This window comes from Trifolium pratense, linkage group LG5, assembly GCF_020283565.1.
Source record: "Trifolium pratense cultivar HEN17-A07 linkage group LG5, ARS_RC_1.1, whole genome shotgun sequence".
Classification (NCBI taxonomy): Eukaryota; Viridiplantae; Streptophyta; class Magnoliopsida; order Fabales; family Fabaceae; genus Trifolium; species Trifolium pratense.
The window spans coordinates 29,799,138-29,822,656 of NC_060063.1; the positions used below are offsets into that span (position 1 = coordinate 29,799,138).

At 31.7% G+C, this 23,519-nt stretch overlaps 1 protein-coding gene across 1 annotated transcript; it reads left to right on the forward strand.

Moving 5' to 3' along the window:
- The first annotated feature begins 5,760 nt into the window (after positions 1-5,760).
- LOC123883915 (monooxygenase 3-like) lies at positions 5,761-12,999 on the forward strand. The gene is made up of 6 exons (XM_045932873.1): positions 5,761-5,894; positions 7,447-7,593; positions 7,874-7,942; positions 8,322-8,478; positions 11,515-11,743; positions 12,295-12,999. Exons 1-6 carry the CDS (start codon positions 5,812-5,814, stop codon positions 12,822-12,824), a joined length of 1,215 nt encoding a protein of 404 aa, XP_045788829.1. The 5' UTR covers positions 5,761-5,811; the 3' UTR covers positions 12,825-12,999.
- Positions 13,000-23,519: the final 10,520 nt, after the last annotated feature.

A 23,519-nucleotide genomic window follows, 5' to 3' on the forward strand; every position in this document is an offset into this window, starting at 1 on the left:
ATTTTTTTGCCAAATGACTTATATTTTGGAACGATGAAGTATTAAAGTAGTTAAACAAAAACGTTTAGTTCATGTTGCTTAGTAATGTATTGAGCTACTGACTAAGAAAATAAAAATAGAAATAAAGGTATAAGTATTATCAAAACATCTCCGATAAGAATATTAAAGAGAGTTTTATAAAGTAATGATTCATATCTTATTTTTATTTTTTTATCATTTGAGTTCTATCACATGACATATATAGGACATCAAAATTGATGATACAATCTATTATTTAAAATATTGTATCATCAATTTAATATTAGTTTTTTGATTTGGACGAAGTTAAAAAAAATATAGAAGGGATCAATTGTTAATAATGTATGATACCCAAAATGGTATCACTATTGGAGTAAAATATGAATGAGTTGCATAAATATTTTATATCATTATAAAAATCACTAATAATGCAATAAATTTATTATTTAAGAGATTGAATGCAGAATTTTTTAAATTATAATAATTTTTTTTTATATTTGCCTCTTTAAAATGGAGACATGTTAACTTCTTTTTTTTGTTTAATTTATATATCACAGTCTGGTGACAGGACAATTGAATTTGAAACTCACAAAAATTGTCATATCACCAATATTGTGATCCATTGAAACTTTCAATATCGAGAAAGCAAATATTGAGCAAAGAAAACAGAGAGTGTGGCTAGTCAGCATGTTTCCAAAAATATTAAAATGAATAAAAAGGAAATAATCGTATATAGAAACAAATTAGTTAATACTCCCTTCATCCTATAATTAATATAAGAGAAAAACTACTTTTTAGATTCATTGAGAATCTAATGTATTTGGTCTATATAATGGACCAAATACATTAGATTCTTAATGAATCTAAAAAGTTTTTTCTCTTATATTAAGTACCGGAGAGAGTAGTTAGATAATAAACATTAATCTTTGGATTAAATAAAATTAGGGTATGCTAAACAGTGCACCCGATGCACTTGTTAAGCATACAAAAAATATGAATAAAACATAAAGTTGATGTTGATAAAAACAACTTTTTACACTTTCAATGTATTGAATGCACAAGTAAAAGAAAAAAAAGACTTAATAGTAAATTTTCTTTTCTCTCTTTTTAATATGCGTAAAAGCATGACATAAGAAAACTAAAACAAAATATGAAAAAAGAGAATAACAATGATAGTTTAGGAAGATCAACAATAATTATACATTAATATTATAAAACAACTTACATTTTGATACAAATTTAAAAAATAAAGAATGATTAAATCTGGTGTGACATGCAAATAAGCATGGCCCTACTATGCTATATCATATAATGAAGTACCACATTATTGATATTCTATTTTATATTTTATTTAAGAATATAAAATAAAAGAATACTAGATTTAAATATTAAAGAATGATTAAATCTGGTGTGACATGCAAATAAGCATGGTCCCACTATGCCATATCATATAATAAAGTGCCACATTATTAAAATCAGAAGGTGATATAAAGAGGTAGGACCAAATGTCTGCTGATTTTCTTTTGAAAATGAGACTAAAATTGTTGATCATATGTCTCAGCTGATTCACAGTTGTTATTGCTCAGTTTGTTTTTTTGTTCAGGTGGGGCAAGCTAGGTGTTCATTTTTACGGTAAGTTTGGCTGGGTTGTATCTCGGTTATATGACATGAGCGGAACAACAGAGTTTTCAAGGCAATATGAACTACAATTCAACAAATGTAGGAGTTGAATGTGGATGAAGTGAAAGTTATTTCTTGGAAATTGAGCGTTGATAAATTGAAAATTTCCCCATGTCTATTTTACGAATGGACTTGGGAGCTCGGAATTTGATTTAATAGATGATGATCATTGGCCTTGTTTTCAGAGTGTTGGGGTATTTATTATTTTTTGTTGTAGTTTTGTGACTGCTATATTTTGTTTTAGTAGAAGTTTTTTTCCTTTCCTTTGGTTAAAGGGGTTAGCCGACTATGCTCATTGTAATGCTAGGCCTTGCTCCATGTTTGTATTTTTGTTCTGCTTTCCCTTGTCTTGGCTCTTCTTGTTCCTTGATTTGTGGTTTAATAAATTTTTAGCCATTCAAAAAAAAAATAAAAATTCAACAAATGTTTGATAAAATTAAATTATATACGTTCTGATGGCTGAAAGCTACCAATGTCACTTTAGGTATTAACACCCACATGTGGTAGTCGAGCCCGTTTGCCTGTTTGGATATCGATTAAGTTTTAATTTCATGTTTACTTGTGAACCGTAAAACCTTGCATCTCTTTCTGGAACACCTTGTGTTATGTAGGACTTTCTTTTAGTGGTAATATATTCCATTTTTGCTAGTTAAAAAAAAATTGTTGATCATATGAAAATAAGGGAATTAAAATTGCGGATTTTATAAGATTTTATAAGACACTGTGACATTATTAATGAATTTGATACATTAGTAAAAAATTGATCAAAATGACTTGGGGGATTAATCCAAAAAAAATCTAAACTCAGGGGATCAATAATCTGGCTTTTAAAAAAGGAACCAAAAATTCAAATTTTTTAAAATAGAAGACCAAAAATACATTAAAGTGTTTTTTTTACAATTCAATCCTTGTTTTTGTTATTTATAGCTATTCACCCAGCTATAATTGCCAATCACTATTCACCTATTTATTTATTCTAATAACAGTCTTTCACATTTTTGTACACTAATAATTGAGAATCGCTAATTTTTTAATTTAAAAATTGATGTCTTGTTGCAAGTTAATGATGCATTGTGTTGCTACCAGCAGCGTTCAGAGGTTGTCCCCCCCACACACAGAGTAGTTGAGAAAATCACAGGTTTTCATATTTTTCTTAAAAATTAAAAAAGTGGTTGTATAAATATATGCAAGTGGGTGTGTAAATAATGTAATAAAATTTATTAAACTAATTTCAATTTATTAATTTTAAATAATAAATAGTAACGATAATAATAGATCTAATTTTTTTTTGGCAAATAATAGATCTAATTTAAAAAGGTGCATTTTTTTTACTAAATAAAAAGTATTCATTCATTCAAATTGATAAGAGTACATCGATGCAATACAAATTCAAAATCGCTAAAAACAAAAAGGATGAATCTGCGAACAAACTCACAACATCCGTGTTAATAGCATAAAACGACATATTGCATAAGCCTATACATATTTGACTATATTGAAGTTTCCAGAATATTCATCCCTCCGGATCTGTAGCGTTGATGACACAAAAGTCATTGATTGGATTTGCACTGAATCGACCTTAATCTTACAACCAGTGTCGTTGCACTAAAACTATAGCTAAGACTGCCAACTTGAGAGCTAGCTTGAAATCCAGACATGTGAGGCTAAAATATGTCAATCTAGCTGGAAAAATATATCTTTATAGACGGAAACCACAAATCAAATTATTAACGGAGACAAAATTCTTTCTTTCCTCCACAAAATCTTATCTTTAACCTATGAAAATTTTGGAGGCCCCCAAATTTAAGAGGCCCTATGCGGTGGCTCACCTTGCACACCCATTAGGGCCGTCCCTGCCTTTAACCTGAAACAAATGAACAACATACCATGACGGGATAACAATACTCCGCACTAAGACGGGATAACAACACTACACACTAAGACGGGAAAACAAAGGAAACAAACAAAAGAAATACGAAATATATATGGAAATCACACTTATTTAATTAAAGTAGAAAGAAAAACAATTTGGATGAGTGATTTTAGGCCTAAATTGACCCTAAATCACTCATCTCTAATAGATCAAGAGGAAGAGAAAAAATGGTAATAGACAAGATTTGAAAAATATTTGTTAGAGCACTTGTTAAAAAGGTGCATATTGTTAATCATATCTACAACTTCACACACACACACACATATATATATATATATATATATATATATATATATATATATATATAGTGCATGCATGTGCTCGACGTTCTGATATAATATTCATTCATCATAAGAGAAATATTTGTATAGGCACAAACCTTAATAAATTATTTGATGTGACTATTTTATTTTTTAAATTATTTTGATTTGTAAATGTGTGCTTGTAAATGTGTGCTAAATTATGTGTCTATCTAAGAATACCTCTCATCATAAAAATAATCTAGAATTAAAGAAATAAATAACACTCAATTAGCTAGAAAATATATACTAGTATTATTAGTAGGTAGAAGCAATGACTAGATATATACCAACGATAAGTAAATTTTTTAATCAAATTCTTTTTCTTAATTTTTATATATATATATATATATATATATATATATATATATATATATATATATATATATATATATATACGTAGGATAATTACACTTGAATGGAAGACAAACGGGCAACAAGCTGCGCCGCTAACCCTTTTTGAATGGCAAAACCAATCCTAAGTAAATGGAAGTGATAAGAGTATGGCCGATTTTTATTATTTTGAAGTCCGTCCTTGAAATTTAAAAATGAAAAATTGTTAATAAAAAAACACAAAATATATATAAAGAATAACCTCATGTAAGTTATAAATAATAGAAAAAATATATAAAATAGTCATCCTTGTGACTAACATAAAAAAATATTTTTATTCTTGCATAAAAAAAAAAAAATTTTCTAATCAACAACAATCAAATATATTCTAGATACTTAAAAGAGCCTCCATTCTAGTAGTTTTTAAAGCAAATTTGTTGATCAAGAGATCATTCTCATTTGTATATTTTTCAAATTATTATTCTCAATTGTTATCAACATTAAGTCATTAACTCTTTTTTGTAAAATAGTAGAACATAAATAAAACTTCAAATTTAAGTCTACTAATATTTTTATTTTTTTAAAGACCTACTACCATATCATTTTGTTTAAGCCGAGAAAATGGAGACCTGACTATGTAGCTTACCCTGCACACTTGTGCAGGGCCGGTCTTGGATAAGAGTCTTGTGCCCTTAAGTAGAGCTGACCCTAATATTGGAAGCCCGATCCTGAATATTAAAAATAGGTTCATAAAAAAAACACAAAAAAATTAAAAAGAATAATTCTTATTTAAACTATAAATAACATAAAAAATAATCATTCTTATAATAACATAATAAATATTCATATGCGTTTTGAGAGAGTGAGACTACGACAATGACATAGCTGTGTATGTGTGTTCTCAATTTTGTGTTGAGCGGATGGCATTTTTTCAATGCCCTTTACCTTTTCATTTTTCAAGCCTACTGCCATATAATAAATTTGTGGCCCAAAAAATGGAGGCGCGACTCAATAAAAGAAAAAGAAAAAAAAAACTCCATAGAGTTGATGCACATGTTAATGGCCGAGTATTCCTTAAATTAGGTGGTCGGAGACTCATTTCTTGGCCCCTGCATATAAACAATCGGTTGAGATGAAAGAATCCACCTTGTGTGTTCCGCTTTTCTCCGACAAATAGTAATCACTATTAAATGAAGGTGAAAACTTTGTACCAATAACAAATATAATAACATAAGAAACATTTACTATTTGTCATGCACACTCTTAAAGAGAGAAACAATCGTGCGAATTTCTTAGCTAAATTTGGAGCCTTCATCAGATTCTGATATCATGATTCATGCCTCTTTCCAAAAGGATTTTTTGATATTCTCAGGAGCGATTTGGCTGAAACTATTTTTTTTTTCTTTCTCTTGTTTTTGTTGTTTTGATTAGCCTTGTTATAAATAAAAAATAAAAAAATAAAAAACATTGACTAATATCCACAAGATATAGTATAAAACACACATCAAGGTTAGTTCTCAATCGGCATATCATATATTTCACTTTGCAATGGAAACTACCAAAATAGTTGAAGATGTTGTGATTGTGGGAGGTGGAATTGCTGGCCTTACTACAGCCTTAGGACTTCACAGGTACCTACCCTTTCGCTTCTATTCTCTTATTATTATATGAGCTAATTATTATTATTATTATTATTTAATTGTTATTTGAATTGTTATGAGTTTAAAGATGCATAATAATAATATTGTGTCTCATAATTCTTAAGATATAATTTTTAAGAGGATTGACTATGTCAATCCAAAAAAATTAGCGGCACAATTTATTGTGTTTATATTTAATTTGTATGTAATTATCTTGAACTAAATGTTTGATCCGTGCTATCGCACGGGTCTTGTAGCATATAGAAGATTTTAATATTATGTTTTCCATGAAATCATAAAAGTTAGCTTGTTGTAAAAAAAAAGTTGTATAAGAATTGATTAAAAAATGTATACATTTTAGGAAATGAGACTACTTACAATTAAATATTTAATTGAACATATTTTTGTGCATGGATTTAAATATTTTTGTAGCAAATGTATACATTTTGTGCATGGATTTAAATATTTTTGGTCTCTTTATGTTTTTGTTTGGTCTCTTTTCATGTTCGCTTTTTATCACATCACATTTTTAATATGAGTAAGTAAACTGTATGTTGGGAAAATATTCTTAATGTTAGCACGGAAAAATCATGGAACGCGTAGCCTTTTGAACTTTCTCTAAAATGATAATGTAGATACAAAAACTTCATCCGTCCTTGGTCTATAAGCAATTGGAGGATTATATCTATAATTCTCCCCCTTTTCAGGGAGGGATTTATACCCGTGCATGCTGGATAGTACATCGGCTATAGTATTTTCATGAACAATCATGAAAATACTGGGAATAATCGATGTATCAAACATTGGGATTCCGGATATTACCTTTTCGTCCGGAGAATTTATAAATAGATACAAATCTCGGTTCTTGTAAACTAAGAAATATCATTAGGATAGAATTTTTCTCTAAAAAAGAAACTCTGTAATTATTTTTTTCTCTTACCTTTTCTCTCTAGAGTAAAGCTATCTTGTGCAATGTTTTTTCGTTTTGCTTGTTGTTGGCTATATTTTCCTATATTACTATTGTTTTTTTCGATCAAGATCATATGCAACATGTCACCTCTCATTTGCATGTTGTCATTTACATGCATTTTCTCATTTTGTATTTCATGCAAAATGCTACTTGTCATTTGCATTTCATACAACACACTAAATGTCCAATATATAAATTACATGGAGAGTCATTTGCATGTTATCATTTACATGGATTTTACCACTTTGCATCAAATTAACAAGCAACACACCAAATATATCTAATATTTCACTTGCATCTCATGCAACACGCCAAGCGTAAAACTATGTAAAATACAATTTGTCTTTACATGTACCATGATCATGTGACAATAGCTGGATCCCACATAATTTTAGAGAAAATTCACGTTACATAATTGCTCTCAAGACTTCCTAACATTTAATATAATAAAAAGGCAAGTCCTAAGATGCACAAGTACATCATATGATGCATGATGTACAAGTTAGCGATTTAATTATTATAATAATATTTAAGCTAGTTGGTGATAAGTATTTTTTTTTATAATTATTACAGGTTGGGTGTAAAAAGTTTGGTATTAGAATCTTCAGATAGTTTGAGAGTGGGTGGATTTGCTTTAGCAATATTGGAAAATGCTTGGAAGGCCTTGGATGCTGTTGGTGTTGGAGATATACTTCGACACAAACATATACATATTTATGGGTATAATAATAGTGTTTAATTGGCATGTACTAACAATTTAAAATTGTTTTACATGATCATTTAATAAGAAATTTAAATCATCAATCTGTCATGTTATACAATTAATTTCAAAATAATTTTATAATTTAGCGGAATACAATATGTTTATATTTGATGTTAGTGTAATAAAATTATTTTCCAACTTTTTCTTTTTTCATTTTAAATATGAAATCAAATAAAATTTTATATTTGTTAGTACCATTGCATAAAACGTTCAAGTACTTGAATTGGGGAGGTGCAGGAATGTGACTACTTCTTTGATTACGGGGCAGCGAATATCAATTATGCCTAAGGACAACAAAGGAGAAAAGTAAGTACAAGTTGTATAAATGTTTCAATTGAGTTTAAAAACAACTACTAAATTTGACGATTTTTGTTACATTGCAAAATTAATGTATCTGGTCCATATTAGATACCACATACATCACTTTTTTAATATAAAAAAAATATTTGTTTATAATAATGACTAGAGATAGTAGCATGTATTATTCAATTTTTCTATCCAATTTCAATATATATATTGAAGAGGAAAGGTTTCATAAATTTAATATGAAACTTTTACTATCATGAGTGCATTGTTTGTTGGCCTAACGATACTAGTTTGATCTCTTGAAATGTTCCTTACAAGATTTCAGGTTCAATTTCTTCATCATCTAAAAAATGACGAGTGTATTTTTCTATGTATGTAGTGAACAACGTTGTGTTAGAAGGAAATTATTGGTGGACACCCTTGCTAATGAGCTTCCAAGTGGTACTATTAGGTACTTGTCAAAAGTTGTTGCTGTAGAGAAATCTGGCTTCTCTAAGATTGTCCATCTTGCTGATGGAACAATTATCAAAACCAAGGTAATTAAACAATATTATGTGTGATATAACATATTGAATAGTTAGTAGTAGGTGGTCAGAGTTTTGTGCTTCTTAAGTAGCTGGTTAGAGATTCGATTATGATTGGTTTGTGTTAGGTTCTTTGACAAAATTTCGTCACTGCTAAAGACATTAAAAATTTTGTATCTTGAATATGGTAACAAATAAAATATTAAGAATCCGTTTGTTTTAGATTTTTAAAAAAATTAAAATCTAAAAATAATAAAAAAAGATAGTTGATCACATGAGAAATTCTTAGGTGAGTCCTCTGAAGTGGAAGAAATAGTCACAAGAAAGGGGGGGTTTGAATTGTGACCCTTTTTTAAAAATTAATCCTGCATTCTACAAAATTGATCTCAAGTGTATACTTGGATAAATGTTAGTGAATTATAGAACAGCTTGGTCTGAGAACGTTCTTTACTATAAAATAGATTGTTCCGAGAACGTTCTCTACTGCGTGAGAATTCAAATTAAATATAATGAAGTGCTTTGTGTGATGTGTGTTTACAGTAAATAAAAGAGAATAAGGAAGAGAAACAACACACAAACAATTATCCTGGTTCACCCCCTAATAGTATGGGCTACTCCAGTCCTCACGCTCCTGTGAGATTATCCACTATGAGATACTACCGATCTCAAATTACACTTCTTCCTTGATCTAGTCCAAGATCATAATCTTCCAAGCTTCACTCGCTTGATCTACCTAAGTCCTCCAGACTTTATAAGGTGTCACTCAATCAATAGTTACGTATTGACTTGAGCCAATCTTTTACAAATGATGATGGTTTGGATCTTCAAGCTTTTACAAAAACTCAAACAATTGAGAAGCTTGTTACAATGGAAAAAACTCTCAGTTCACTCAAATGATATACTGATCCTAGTATTGAGATTACAATGTTTGGAGTGAGAGAGATTTAAATAAAGAGACAAAGATGTAACCACTTAAAAATGGGTTATGTTGAAAAATGGTCTCTTGAGTTATTTGCTTTTAGAAACTCAAAGGTTAGTTTGAGAAGCATATAAAAACACTCTAAACTCAGAAGTATGATGAGAATGTAGATCTTGAGTGTGAGTGATAAAAGAAGAGTTTCATGACTTGTAGACAAAAACAAGTGATTGATGATTTGTAGCTTCAACTCTTGCTCTTCAATGTTGCCAAAGCCTTCCTTTTATAGTTGAACCTTGAGTCTTCAGTTCCTTGGTCCCAAAGGAAGTTTTCCAACGGCTAGTTGCTTCAAAATAGACAGCTCATGCTGAATTGTTGAGTGGATAAGTTCAAACTGATCTTTCTCAGAACGTTCTCCCTGCTGTTCTTCATATTTTCACTTAAAAGGGCCAAAATGACAGCTTGCAATGGGCTGTAGATAGTTGTTCATTGCTTCCTCACCAAGTATATCCGTTATAGACCATTTAGGAACGTTTTGGCCAGCTGTAGATGAGCTTGCAACTTCAAAAGCAAAGGACAGTCATTCTCAGCATCATTCTGAGATCGTTCTCCAATCTGGGCGAATTTTACACTTGATCTTCAAATGGAGAATGATGCAGAACTGTGGCCAGCTGTAGTGTGAAGGGAATGCAGCTGTGATGTCCTTGCATAACTATTCACTTGTCCTTTCCATGTACTTCCTTTTCTTGATTAAAAATCAATCTCTTGGAGAATGTTCATTAAATAATGACATTGAAGGTACATGACAACTATGAGTTGAATGTGTGTTGTCTCATCCTTATTGGTCTATGTAATTCTTGTCCAAACACTCTTGATACACCTGATTAGATGATGCCTTGAGAAATTATCATGTTGCACATGTTTGATCATTAACTTTGTCCAAAGAGGAAAGTCACTTTTCTTCCAATTATTCCTTGCCTTAATTGATCATAAACTATTGTGATCTTGTGAGTTAAAACCAAGATAAAAGTGCTTCTTTGTCTTGAACAGAGTTGACTTAAAGAAATAAGTACTTTTGCTATGAAGCTCGTTCTTGGAGAGAATGAAGCATAAACTGTAGAATGTTCTCAGAGCATTCTTGAACCAGCATTCAAGATTTTCTTCAAGGAGTGAGACACGTGATCTTGATCAATTAACTTGAAATCTTGCTGCTGCAAAACTTCCCACAATTCCTCTTTGATGTTTTGCACACATGATTGCTTGCTCATTGATGATCTTTAAGATTCTTTAGTGGAGGCATGAGAGTACTCATCATTGAGAATGATTAAAACTTTTATTCCTTGTGCATAAGCTCCTTTGAAAAACTCATGGACCATCATTCTCAAACGTTGTCATCTTGAGAAGCTTTAGTAAAATGATACTTTGAGTAGGTTTTGAAGATCCTCAATGAATGCATCATTCCCATTAATATTAATTGTAGTAGTAAATCCTCAAAGCATATAACTCAAAAACTCATTGTAACCCTTGTCACATAAAATCAATATATTCTTGAGTAGCTTGTGATGCATGTTTTTCCATCCTGATTCTTCAACTATGATCCTCAAATTCTTCCTTGATTATTCAATACTTGTTGTGATCCTTGAGTGATGAGGAAGACAATTATCCATGAAACTCACTTTCTTGCTTGATCCTTCGATGAATCTTTTTATGATTCAAAACAACAGTCTTTAAAAATCTTCTTGAAGCTTGTGATACTACTGTTGTAATTATCTGATGATACTCCAATTCTTTCATTGTTTGAGTATATAAATGCACTTGTTGACGTGAGTAGCCTCTAGCTCGTCCACTTGATAATATCTATCTTTCAACAAAAACTCAAGTGCAAACATCAGTAGATCACCATTCATAAAACTTAACATTTATTTCATAAGGTTTGTTGTCATTAAAATACTAAAATGGATTTTGCCTCAACATCCTCACCTAAGCATTAATGAATTAGTAATTCAAACTAAATAAAATTAAGCCAGTTGTCTAAATTACACTCCATGACTAATTAATAAATTAGTACATTATGAATAGAATTTAAAAGAAATGAAGACTAATTAATTTTGCTTACATTTCATTTTAACTAGGTGTTGATAGGGTGTGATGGAGTAAACTCTGTGGTGGCAAAGTGGTTAGGCTTCAAGGAAGCCGCTTATACAGGGAGATATGGACTTAGGGGTTGTGCAGAAATGGAAAGCAATCATAATTTTGAGCCTGCGCTCATGCGGTTCTCTGGAAATGGTTTTAGAGCTGTAGTGGTTCCATGTGATGAAAAATGTGTTTATTGGTTTTTTACTTGGACATCTACTATTCAAGGTGAATTCCCCATTTTTTAAGCATATTCAAAGTGAATTCATTGTTTCAATCTAAACTGGTCCTATTTATTGCTTGTATAAAAAGTTTTGTTAGTTTTAAATTGGACGAGATATGGTCTGAAGATATGTTTATATGTTAGCGGCATCTCTTATCTTACAAGTTAGTATTATAGAATTGAGTTAGATGTAATCAAATTTTTATGATAAAATCTTAGTCAATCCAAATTTGGGGGAAGGGGGAAGGGGCTAACAAGGTTGTCTGTTAACAAGTGATACACATCTCTCTGCTCTCAAGCCAATATTTTTCTTAAGAACAAAAAAGTAAACCCTTTTGTCTAAAAGTCATAGCTTAACTGATAAAAAATATCGAGATTTTTAAGGTTGGACGTCATGATTGGGATTCGAACGCCAGCTTCTCTATTTGTGTGTGTGAATTTATAATGGATTTGTCATTTCGTCTATCTAAAAAAAAATTAACCCTTTTAAACTATGAAAACATATAGTAGTAATAGAATGTTGACCATTGTTGTGTTAACTTTACTTGTGCTGCAGATAAAAAACTATTAGAGAATCCAACTGAACTAAAACAATATGTGTTAAACAAGTTAGAGAAAATGCCAAGTGATGTTAGATATTTCATAGAAAAAACCGAGTTACATGCTTTTAAATTAGCTCCATTGAGATATAGACATCCTTTGGAGCTCATAATGGGAAATATTAGTAAAGACAATGTTTGTGTTGCTGGAGATGCTTTCCACCCTATGACACCTGATCTTGCTCAAGGGGGGTGTTCTGCTTTAGAGGATGGGGTGGTTTTAGCAAGGTGTCTAGCTGATGCATTCACAAAGAAGCCAGAGGAAGAAGAAGATGACCAATACAAAAGAATTGAGGAAGGATTGAAGAAATATGCAAATGAAAGAAGATGGAGATGCATTGATCTTATTACTACATCTTATATTGTTGGTTTTGTTCAACAGGGTAATTCAAAATTGGTTACTTTTATAAGAGACAAATTTCTAGGTCCATTAATAGCTGGTCAGATGATAAAAGAGTCTAAATTTAATTGTGGTAAATTGAAGTAGCCCTTAAATATTGTCACCCTTATCTTGTAATAAAATGCTCGGTCCACACTGTTGCATATGTCATCTTGTTATCTTAATAATTAAACTTCAGTTGTGTTATGCTTTTGATGCTAATATGCTAAACATTGATCCCGAAACGTTAATTATGTATAAAAAGTTATGTTTCCAACATTAATTTATATATATATATATATATTCCTTTTTTTGTATGCTTAACGATGTTGAGAATCCATGAAAGCACAAGTATGTTGCACCGGTTTCACGCACGATACAACGGATCAAACACATTTGTAATAGGAGCTAGAGTTCTATCAATGAATTTGAGTTTGTGGAGGATTTGATTGATCCAGTTGAGGATATGCAGAATCAAATGTTCCTACAATATGGTGGAAATTTGTGGAGCCATGAATGCAGAAACGAAGCTCTTTCATATCGAAAGGCTCATGATACCACCATATTGAGAAAATGGAAATGAGTGAAAATGAGAAAACAACAAATTCATTATTGCAAAATTTAATAGGTTAAAAATTGGTGAATTGTGCTTTATACTATTACTAACAACAATTGAGAGCAAGATAAATATGATAAACATTTGTGAAATTAAACATTTAAAACATTTGAAAATTGGTCAAAATTTCTTATAAAAAGGACCAATTTTTTTTCTTCAAAGTGTTCCTTATAAAAATAACCGAAAAAATATTTTAGTAAGGCTTTTCTTATGGGCCGAAAATTGGAAGCTTAAAGTGACAGTTTAGACCGCCTTACTGCCAACCCTGACTTCTTCTTTTTTAACAATAAGCCAACCCTGACTTATACGTTCTGGTTCACTGACCAATCACATAAAAATCATAATTACACCTTATTTATATCCTTTTGGCTTTTAGGGGAAGGGACTCTCGATAATCCAATATAATAGGAAATAAGTATTAGGTTGTGATTAGTCAAAAAAAAAAAATTAGTTTTTGTTTTATAAAAAAAAAGTATTAGCTTGTTGTTTTATTTAAAATATTAGTTTATATATGTCACTTTACTTTTTTTAGCCTTTAATGTTGTATTTAAGAAGAGGCTTTGACTTCATTGGAAAATCAATCAAACATTTCAACAAACACCATATTCTCTATAAAATTCTGTATTTTATTCTCATTACCAGATTCTATTATAAATCCCCACCTTAAATACAACAACCTCAAAGGCTAAAAAAGTAAAGTGACATATAATAAAACTAATGTTTAAAATAAACTAATTAACAACCTACTGTAATTATTTTATGATACATTCAGAAATTGGTCGTGAGGTTAATAAAGTTTGGTTAGTTTTTACCAGAAATTGAACTTGAATTTTCCTAAACAATTTGTCCTAGAAGTGCAAGAGACTTCTCCTAATTTAAACAGAGTTTAAGAGAGGTTACTGATGAATAAATTAGCAAGTGTACTAATTTATCGTTAAGTAATAAAATTTATAAAGTTCGTATCCGCAGGGATTGTTTCAATCTTGACAAAACAATTGTATCGTATTTAAGACGTAAATAAAGGGGGGTTTCTTTGGTTTGAAGTTTAATCATAAACTAGAAATAACTTAGGATTTCAAGTAATAAAAGAACAGTGATTGATCTTTTTGGTTCATCTAATTACTATTTCTCTTGGTAATTTCATGTATGATTACAAATTACTCAATCCAGTTTCACGATTAGATTAAATCAAAAATGATTATGCCCAATGTCTTGGTAACATAATCCTCTCTCTTGATCATCGATTCCTAATGTCTTAGGTAATCTATGATCAATTGAGGTTTACAAACTTTAATCTTTTAATCTCAATTAACAATCCGAAATGTCTTAAGTGAAAGTTAATTGATCATATCATATGATAATCACATTGTTCAAGAAAAATAACAATTAGAATCCCCTAAGGACCAATCATGAAAATTTAGCTAGACATAATATTCAAAGAAACAAGGATGATTAAAAGGGATAAACCAAAAATGGATTGCTTTGAATTTGTCCACTCTTCCCGTGCCTTCCTTGAAGCCAAGCTAGCACCTCTCTGTCACGTCGTCCTGCTGCGTGTTTGCCTAATTTCCCACTTTGCTTTCAGTCTCTCCCAGCCTCCTTCTACGTGATTTCTCTCTCCCCTCTTTCAAGTGCCAACCTAATTCCCTTTCTTCTTGGTTTTGGGTTAAGGAAAATGACCCATGTTTTCTTCTTGTAATTGGCCCAGTTTTATTAAAGTCTTTCTCTTCTTTTACCATTTGTACCACACTTAACCATAAACCTATTAAATTGAATCAAGAAAATAGAAACTACACCAAATATTATTTTAATAGAGAAAAACATTTAATTGACTCAATAAACCAAAATTTGCAATTTATTTAAAATGACTCTAAATTAAACACTACACTAATAAAATTATATTAAAAACTTAATTAAAAAGACTCTAAAAATAACGACTGATGAAGATTCATCAGTTACGTATGAACACTTGATATACAATCAGAGGTGCTCGCAGTTTAAGCTCAATACACGACTTCTAAGAACACTTAATTATAATCACAAATGTGAATCCTAAGTGTTACCGACAACTTTTGATTTTGACAAGTCTTGTTCTTCTTCAACCAGCGTCTTCTATATATATATATATATATATACTATGGAGTAAAAAAGTTGCTTCTCTTGGACAGTTGCTTTTCTGCTTTATCCTTCTACAAGTCAGAACATTCAGAGTATGTCTTCTGCTTCTAGAGTCTATTTCTTTAAGACTTGTAGGCAGGACTCTTCAGAGGCGTTTCAGCGCTTGCTTCTCTTGGATACTCATTTGCTTAAGAGTCTACTTTGAATATCTTCTTTATGTTGGAACAAAATTGGTTCTAAAAATCCCTAGCTTATGATAAAAGTTTTGATGATAAAAAAAAAGTATTAAATGCACAATTGGTAGTAATAATATTTACTATGGAGTAAGCAGGACCATAAAAATCAAAATCATTATATTAGTATATATTAGTTGAAGATAAGTTCTGAAGTCTTTCAAAAGCTATGGCAGTCAAAAGCTAAGAAGATCTTCAGAGGACACAGTTCTTCAGAAGACAAAAGACCTCAGAAGCTAGTCTATCAATGTTTGAAGAACGTCATTATTGCTAGAAATTTTTAAGAAGCATCGGTCAATGATTGAAGAATAATTCTCTGATGAATTGTTAGCACATATGATTGGAGAATAATCATAGTACATCATATTTATTTTTTAAGGAAGGAACGTATGATTCATTGTATTATATTACTCTAAATGGTAGAGTACTATATCCTTGGTGAACAATTACTGGGAATGCATTACCACTTGAGGCAAAACTTTCAAAATGACACTAAATAATAGGACAATTCAAGCTGGCAACCTTATCTTTACCAACAGTCATTCACAAATGGAGCGTCTCATTTGCTTATAAATACAGGACACATTTGTTAAGGAATGACTACTGTATTATTGCAAACTTTGATATTACAAGCACAAGTTATGAACCTTTGTTATTCATCTTGCTAGAACACTTAGAATTCTGTTTCAATTCTTTGTATCTTAGATGATGAGTTCTCATTAGTCACTATTTTTAGAGTCTTTTTAATAAGTTTTAATATCATTTTATTAGTTTAGTATTTAATTTAGAGTCATTTTAAATAAATTGCAATTTTTGATTTATTGAGTAAATTAAGTATTTTTCTCTATTAAAATAATATTTCGTGTAGTTTTTATTTTATTGGTTAAATTTAACATTTTTATGGTTAAATGCAAATATTGGTGTTTTAGTGTACGAGTTGCTAACTATATATGATGGCATCAACAATATGAGCTCTCTCAACCGGACCTAATTTTCTTTTCTTCAAGTCTTCTTCTTCTTTCTTGAGTGGCGAGGGGTGGTTTTAGGTCTTTTTTGGCCTAAAATCACCCCTCCGCATTTTATTTTCTTCCTGTTTAATCTAAATAAGTGATTTTCACATAACCAAGTTTTTTAGTTTTTTCTTTTGTTGTGATTTTAGTCGTCTAAGTGCGGTAGTGTGTTGGTCGTCGTCCGATTGGTGCGGTGTTTTGGATTATCCGCCGTGTTACGGTGTTTGTTTAGTTCATATTGAAAAATCAACCTCAATCAATTGTAGATTCAATCAATGATTTGGACGTCAACGTTGCAGATCCGGAAGCATGGACATTCCGCTGACTTTAATTTTATCATATTATTTGTAGGCATTTTGCCGTTGTATGCTATCAACTTCGATGCTGTGAGTTTGTTCTCGGATTCATCCTTTTCATTTTTAGCAAAGTTGAATTTGTATTTACATCTAATGTATTCTATCAATTATTGGAATGAACGAACAACTTTTTTTTAATAAAAAAAAAATGTATGAGTTGTTTTGAACAGAAAATGAGAAAGACTTTCCACAAGCTGGGCCAAAAGAAAACTTGGGCCTTATGCATTGAGTTGGTCCGATCCATGAGAAAAGAAATGAAAATCAGATTTGTCTAAAGGAAAAAAAAGGGACGCACACCAGAAGCTGGAGAAGAGGTGAAGAAATGAAAAAGGGATAGATGAACAGTGCGCGGTAGAGGATAGAAGAGAGATTGCATTTGAGTGACCCCATGATGCAAGCTTTTGGTTCTATTTTCTTTCTGTCATTGTTTACTTATTTTACCATGAGCATCTAGATTTTCTAGATTGGTCCTTAGTGATTCTAATTTCAATTTATCTTGAACTATGTGATTCTCATTTGATATGTTAAAGAATTACAAAAATAGTTTCTATCAATTATTCTTTGTGTGCAATGTTTTACATGATCTGATAAATTATGTGATGATTTCAATTATTTGTTTTACTATGAAAATATGATTGAATCATCGATCTACGAATAATTGATCAATTGACTTTCACTTAAGACATTTTCAATTGTTAATTGAGATTTCAAGGATTAAAGTTTATATTCCTCCTAACTTGATCATCGATCATCCTAAGAAATTAGGAATTAATGATCAAGAGAGATGATTATGTTACCAAGACATTAGGCATAATCAATTGTGTTTTAATCTAATCATGAAACTAAATTGAGTTATTTGTTAACATACATGAAATTACTGAGATAAGTTGTTATTAGATGAACCAAAAATGATCAATCGCTTTTCTTCTATTAATTTGAATTCCTGTTTATTTCTGAAGTTTATGATCAAACAACAAACCAAGAAAACCCCCCCCTTATAATTATGTCAATTTTGTTAATTATATTTCCAATTTGCTTTTGAATTACAACAATCCCCTAAGGAGAAAATGACTTTACTATACTACTTGACGGCGATTTAGTTCACTTGCTAAATTTCTATAATTAGAGTTGAGTGTTCTAATGCTATGTGCTTTGTATTATCATCTGTCTACCTTAAATTCATTTTAAGTTAGAAGTCTCTTGCTTAGTGCTTGAGCACTGAAAGTCTCTTGTTAGTTGTAACTTGAGCATTGTGTAGAAGTCTATTGCTTTGTGTTTGAGCATTTGTAATCTTTTGTGATTGTTTTAGTGAACTCCCTTGGAAGTGCAAGGGGACTAGAATGCTCTCGGTTTATGAGCGGAACTAGTATAAAATCTCTTGTGTTCATCTCTCCTTCCCTAGCTCTTTGTTATTATGTTTCTAACATGCTTATAATCCGCTCCAAAACGCCTCTTAAGCTTGTTCTAGTGAAAAAGTTTGAGAATTCCAAATTCACAATTCTATGTTAACTACTAGAAATTTACTATTTTCTCGCGGATTTTCCTGTGGATTTGGACAAAAATATCCAAAACAAACATGTTTCTTATGCGGATTTGGGTTCCCAGTTAATACCTTCGTGGGTAATTATTTCCTGCGGTTTTTGGAATTCTCAGAAAATATTCCTGCGAAATTTTTATTAAAAATTTCCTCAAATTTTTTTTCGAACTAGAATATATTTTTTTATTCTTCAACTGAAATCCAAAAAATTGCTTATTTTGTATTTCAAATTAAAAGTCTAATGAAGGTCGAGGATAGAAGGTTAGATATTGGTGTTAATTAAGTTAATTAAAATGGAACATGAAAGAGAGACAATAACATTGTCAACATGAAGTTAATTAACAATAATGATCATTTTGTTTCATTTAAAGGTGTACGTTGCTAATATACACCTTCACAAAAGTGAGTGGGTATTGATAAAAAACATATTATCTATATAAAATATGTTTTAACAAAAGGATAAATTACTAAAATTAAGGAAACATGTTTCTAATATTTTGTTTTAAAAATAAAATTATACGCAATTTACAATTTTATCATTTTGTTCAACTTGATTTATATAAATAGGATTGTGGTTATCGTGGAGTAGTCCTGCTAACTTACTCCCACATATTTTTAGATGGGAGTAAGATAGCAATCCCTATATATATATATATATATATATATATATATATATATATATATATATATATATATATATATATATATATATATATATCAAAGACTCGTCCAAGATTACTTCGTTCGAATTGCATGAGTTAACGGCCAATAGCTTCTTAGCGCTTAGGCCACTACCTATAAGCTTGAACCTCCTCTGACTTAGATGGAGGAGATAGTAAGCAAGACTTTCTATGCTTCTTCTCTTATGAAATTAATAGTGAGAGGGAAAGAGAACTCCCAACGACAAGCACTGAACACTCAACTGAGAGGGGCAAGAGCTTGCTTGCCACTTGCATGCAAAGAAAGAGCTTTTTAGAGTAAATTCAGGCAGGCAGTAAAGCACATACATGGCATGCGGAGAATCCGCTCGCTAGTAAGACAAGAATGATCATAAGACTGCGTATAAGTGGTCATCAGTGTGTCCACAACACTTTCGTTCGTAAACCGAGAAGTAGTAAGGTTTTTATGTGTAGTTGAGAGCGGCGTCTACGCCCTGAAAATAACATGTTTACCTCTAATGTAGGTAATGTATTTGGGTTCAAGGCCTTGCGTGCCCTACGTCTAGAAGATTTGCGAATCCCCGTTGCTTATGTTAAAACTTTCCAAGGTCCTCCTCACGGAATCCAAGTTGAGAGAGATAAATTGAACAAATATATGCACTCGACATGACATGATCTTTGACAATCATGAGTCAGGAGGCCCAGAAAGAGACTAGTTGGCCTTGGGTCTTCGGCTCTTAGAAAGAAGCTAAATCCATCTGCCTTTTACCACGAGTGCGCCCTCACCACACTACACTAATAAGAAAGGAAAGACATATAAACCAATAAGAAGACAAATAGAACGGACAATATATTTCCTTGAAAAAAGTACAGTAGATTATTATTATTTCACTATAAGTAAGTACTCAATTATGCGTTATACTAACTACTCTATATATCAGTACGTTCAAAGAATATAATCTTTTTCTAATGGTTCAGCAAGCTAGCCGAACTATCAAACAAACAATAATCACAATAATAAGGATCGAGTGGTTGCCGCAAGGAATGACGTCGTAGCTCCTGCAGAAGTAATAACAATCAAAGCCGTAGGTGGGTATTCCAATAAAGGGGAGCACCTTGCTATCATGAAAACGCCAGCTGTGACCATAGTAGCTGCATGAATCAAAGCGGATACAAGAGTGGGACCCTCCATAGCATCGGATAACCAAGTATGCGATCATATCTGTGCAGATTTCCCAACAACACCAATAAGAAGTAAAATACAAATATTTATAAGGATGCGTAGTAACGTTCAAAGATCACTCTTTGGCCTTTAGACTCACTTCAGCAACTTCGCCCTTCCTTTAAGTGAGTGAGAAGGGGGTGAGTGGTTGGCTCGGTCGCTTCTCCTTATATCGATCATGAAGGTTTGCCTATGGCTCTATATCTACCTCTGTCTCGTCTGCTGGTGCTTATATTTTTTTTTAGAAGCCGCAGGATCATTGGCTTAAACTACTGCTTCTTCAACGCTTCTCTTGCGACTTGTTCTCCTTTCGTCCTTGCTCCTGGACGCACCTAAAGGTACAGTGTCTAAACGCTCCTTCTGTTCTTGGGAAAGGGGGCCAAAGCTCATCCTTATGCTTTCGGTTTTAGAGTGAAAAACTGAGTTGGGGAGACCTGTCAAGCTTTAGTATATATATTTTCAAGTGAGAGGATTAATTATTGTGAGGGATGAGAGGATTAAATCTAAACGATTGGATGAATCTTTATTGTGTTATATCATTTTAATAACTGTAGCATAGTATACTCCTTCCTCCTTTTCCACTGATGTGTTTTCTCTCTTCACTTATCTCCATCTTCGCCTTACTCATCGCCGTGATGCTAGTTAGGGTTCCGGCGAGGCAGTCAACGGTGAGCCTCACATAATGAAACGCGGTTCTGGGAATTTGAGGAATTGGAATTCGTCAATAAAGGCAAGCAACAGAGAACCAATTTTCCATTATTCTCCCCATTTAATTTTTCAATTTTGTCTCCAAAATTGCCTTTCCTGTTTCCTCAACAAAGGCTCACGTACCCTTAATTTGGTGAAAAGTGAAAACCAATTGAACTGCTGCACAAATTGAATTGAGAAGATGGTTTGAGAGTTGAGGAGTGTTTGATAGGTTTCAACTAACAAAAAGCAAATTGAACATCAATTAGGGAAGAAGAAAGTCACCTCACTGGCCTTCACGAAGAAGAAAACATCATAAGCGTTGTTAGGAAGATGAAAAGCTCACGTGATGGAAAATGGTCAAGCAAAGTGCATTCTTTTAATGAGTAATTTAATCTCAGCCGTTAATATGAATCAAATGGTTATAAATCAACTCTCTCACCTCTTATTTTAAAATACCTCTTATTTGAAAGCTCCCCTATATATATTTGATCATCCTATTTTACAAAATTGGCAATTTTTGTCTCCTATATTTAAAAATATTTATATGAATGCCACATCATATTTAATTATTTTTTATTTAAATCTATATTATTATATTTTCTTAAAAAAAATGCTTCTTAATACGAAACGAAAGATGAGAATGATTATGGCCATTAAATTTGTATCCCAACGGCACCATGATTTCCGCTCCATCTAGATGAGAATGATTATTTTTTATTTTTTTCTTTAACGTGCAATTCTTCCTTTTCGTTTACATCACCTTTCGTACCAAATAGCAATGCTGTTTCTTAAATTAAACATAAAAAAATAAAAATAAATCAAAAATACAAATTAAAACAAGCCTTCATCTTCATACCCAATTTGAATCCTCAGAGTCGATGCTTCAAAAATTCAGAAAACTGATCAACCAATTTATATAACACTTCAAAAATATTTTATTTATGATCTAATTAATAATAATAAAACAAATAAAACAAATATGAGATAAGAGGTATAAATTGGTATGTGTTCTAGTAAATAACAAAATGGGTTTGTATTGTTGATATTTCAAGAATATGATTGATACATGTTTGAGCATAATCTCTGAGTAATGTAAAAAATGTTCCCCTTCTTCTCCTGAAAAACACCCTGTTTATAGAAAAAACATCCTTGCTTCTCAGGTAACCGCATTGCTTGTAGTGGAATTCATGGGTAGTGGGCGGTTTCTTTTCCATCTTCTCCAAGCCATAGTGGATCGTGGAGGTGGTGGTGATTTCTCCCCACGTGTAATAATCATGATGAGAATCATGTGGAAGAAGATATTTTGGTGTGACACCACCTCTTAGCTTAATGGCGCCACTTAGTGCTTTTCCCCGCCTTCTTGTTATTTGAACCTTATGGACTATAATTGATTGGGCTTTTTCGTATTGGGCCTTGCTAAATATATCTTGGACCGTTGCCCAGTCGACACCCCCAAGCACGAGGCTTCAGGAAGGCGAAGTGCTTTTGATTGAAATAACTTGACGATTACTATGCCTCAGCGTTGTTCTATGTCGCCTATTTGTTGCTGACTCATACTATTTTTTTGGTTGTAGCTTTGTGTTTTTTTTTGTTTGTATTTCTTAGGTAATTTGTATGCCCTGCTTTGGCTTTTACATTTTTCTGTTGCCTTTAAGTACTTTTATCCATTTCGCTTTTGAAAATTTATCATTAGCTTTGTACCTGCAATAACTCGTTGTTTTTGGGCGAATTTGAACGAGTTGGCGTTTGTTTGGGCCTTGCCTTTTCCGTTGTATTTGCATTTTCACGTTGGCGTTGACAACAATCTCGCCTCTTCGTCTTTCGCGGTTCGCCTTTCCTTTCCTTCTTGAAAACAAACTGAAACTTTATGGCTAGTAACTTTGTTGGTCTGTACTTCTACTTCTTCTACTCAACATGAGTTTCTTATTTTCTTTTGATATTCTATATTTGAGGATTGTAAGCAGGCTGACATAATCTGTCTCGCCACTTCTTTGTTGTAGTTGATTTTTGTACTGTCAGGCTTGCACGCCTTATTTTGTAACTGTTGTTTCTTGGAGATTTAGAAAGAATTGACGCTTCTCGGAGTCGCCCTTCCACTGTACTTGTATTTGGCGTTGAAAATAATCTCGCCTTTGAAATTTTTAACTTTGCACCTGCAATGTCTTTAGCTTTTTAAATATAATTATATATCATTTATGTATAACTTTATACCCGTTGCCTTTTTGGCGATTGTAAATGATTCAGCGTCATTATGATTCGCCATTCCTTTGATTCGCCTTTTATCTTTTTGTTGTAAAAAGACTTTCTCCGTTGGCGTTGTCTTCACAAGGGCTCGCCTTTGTTTGTTGAGTATCAACCGTAA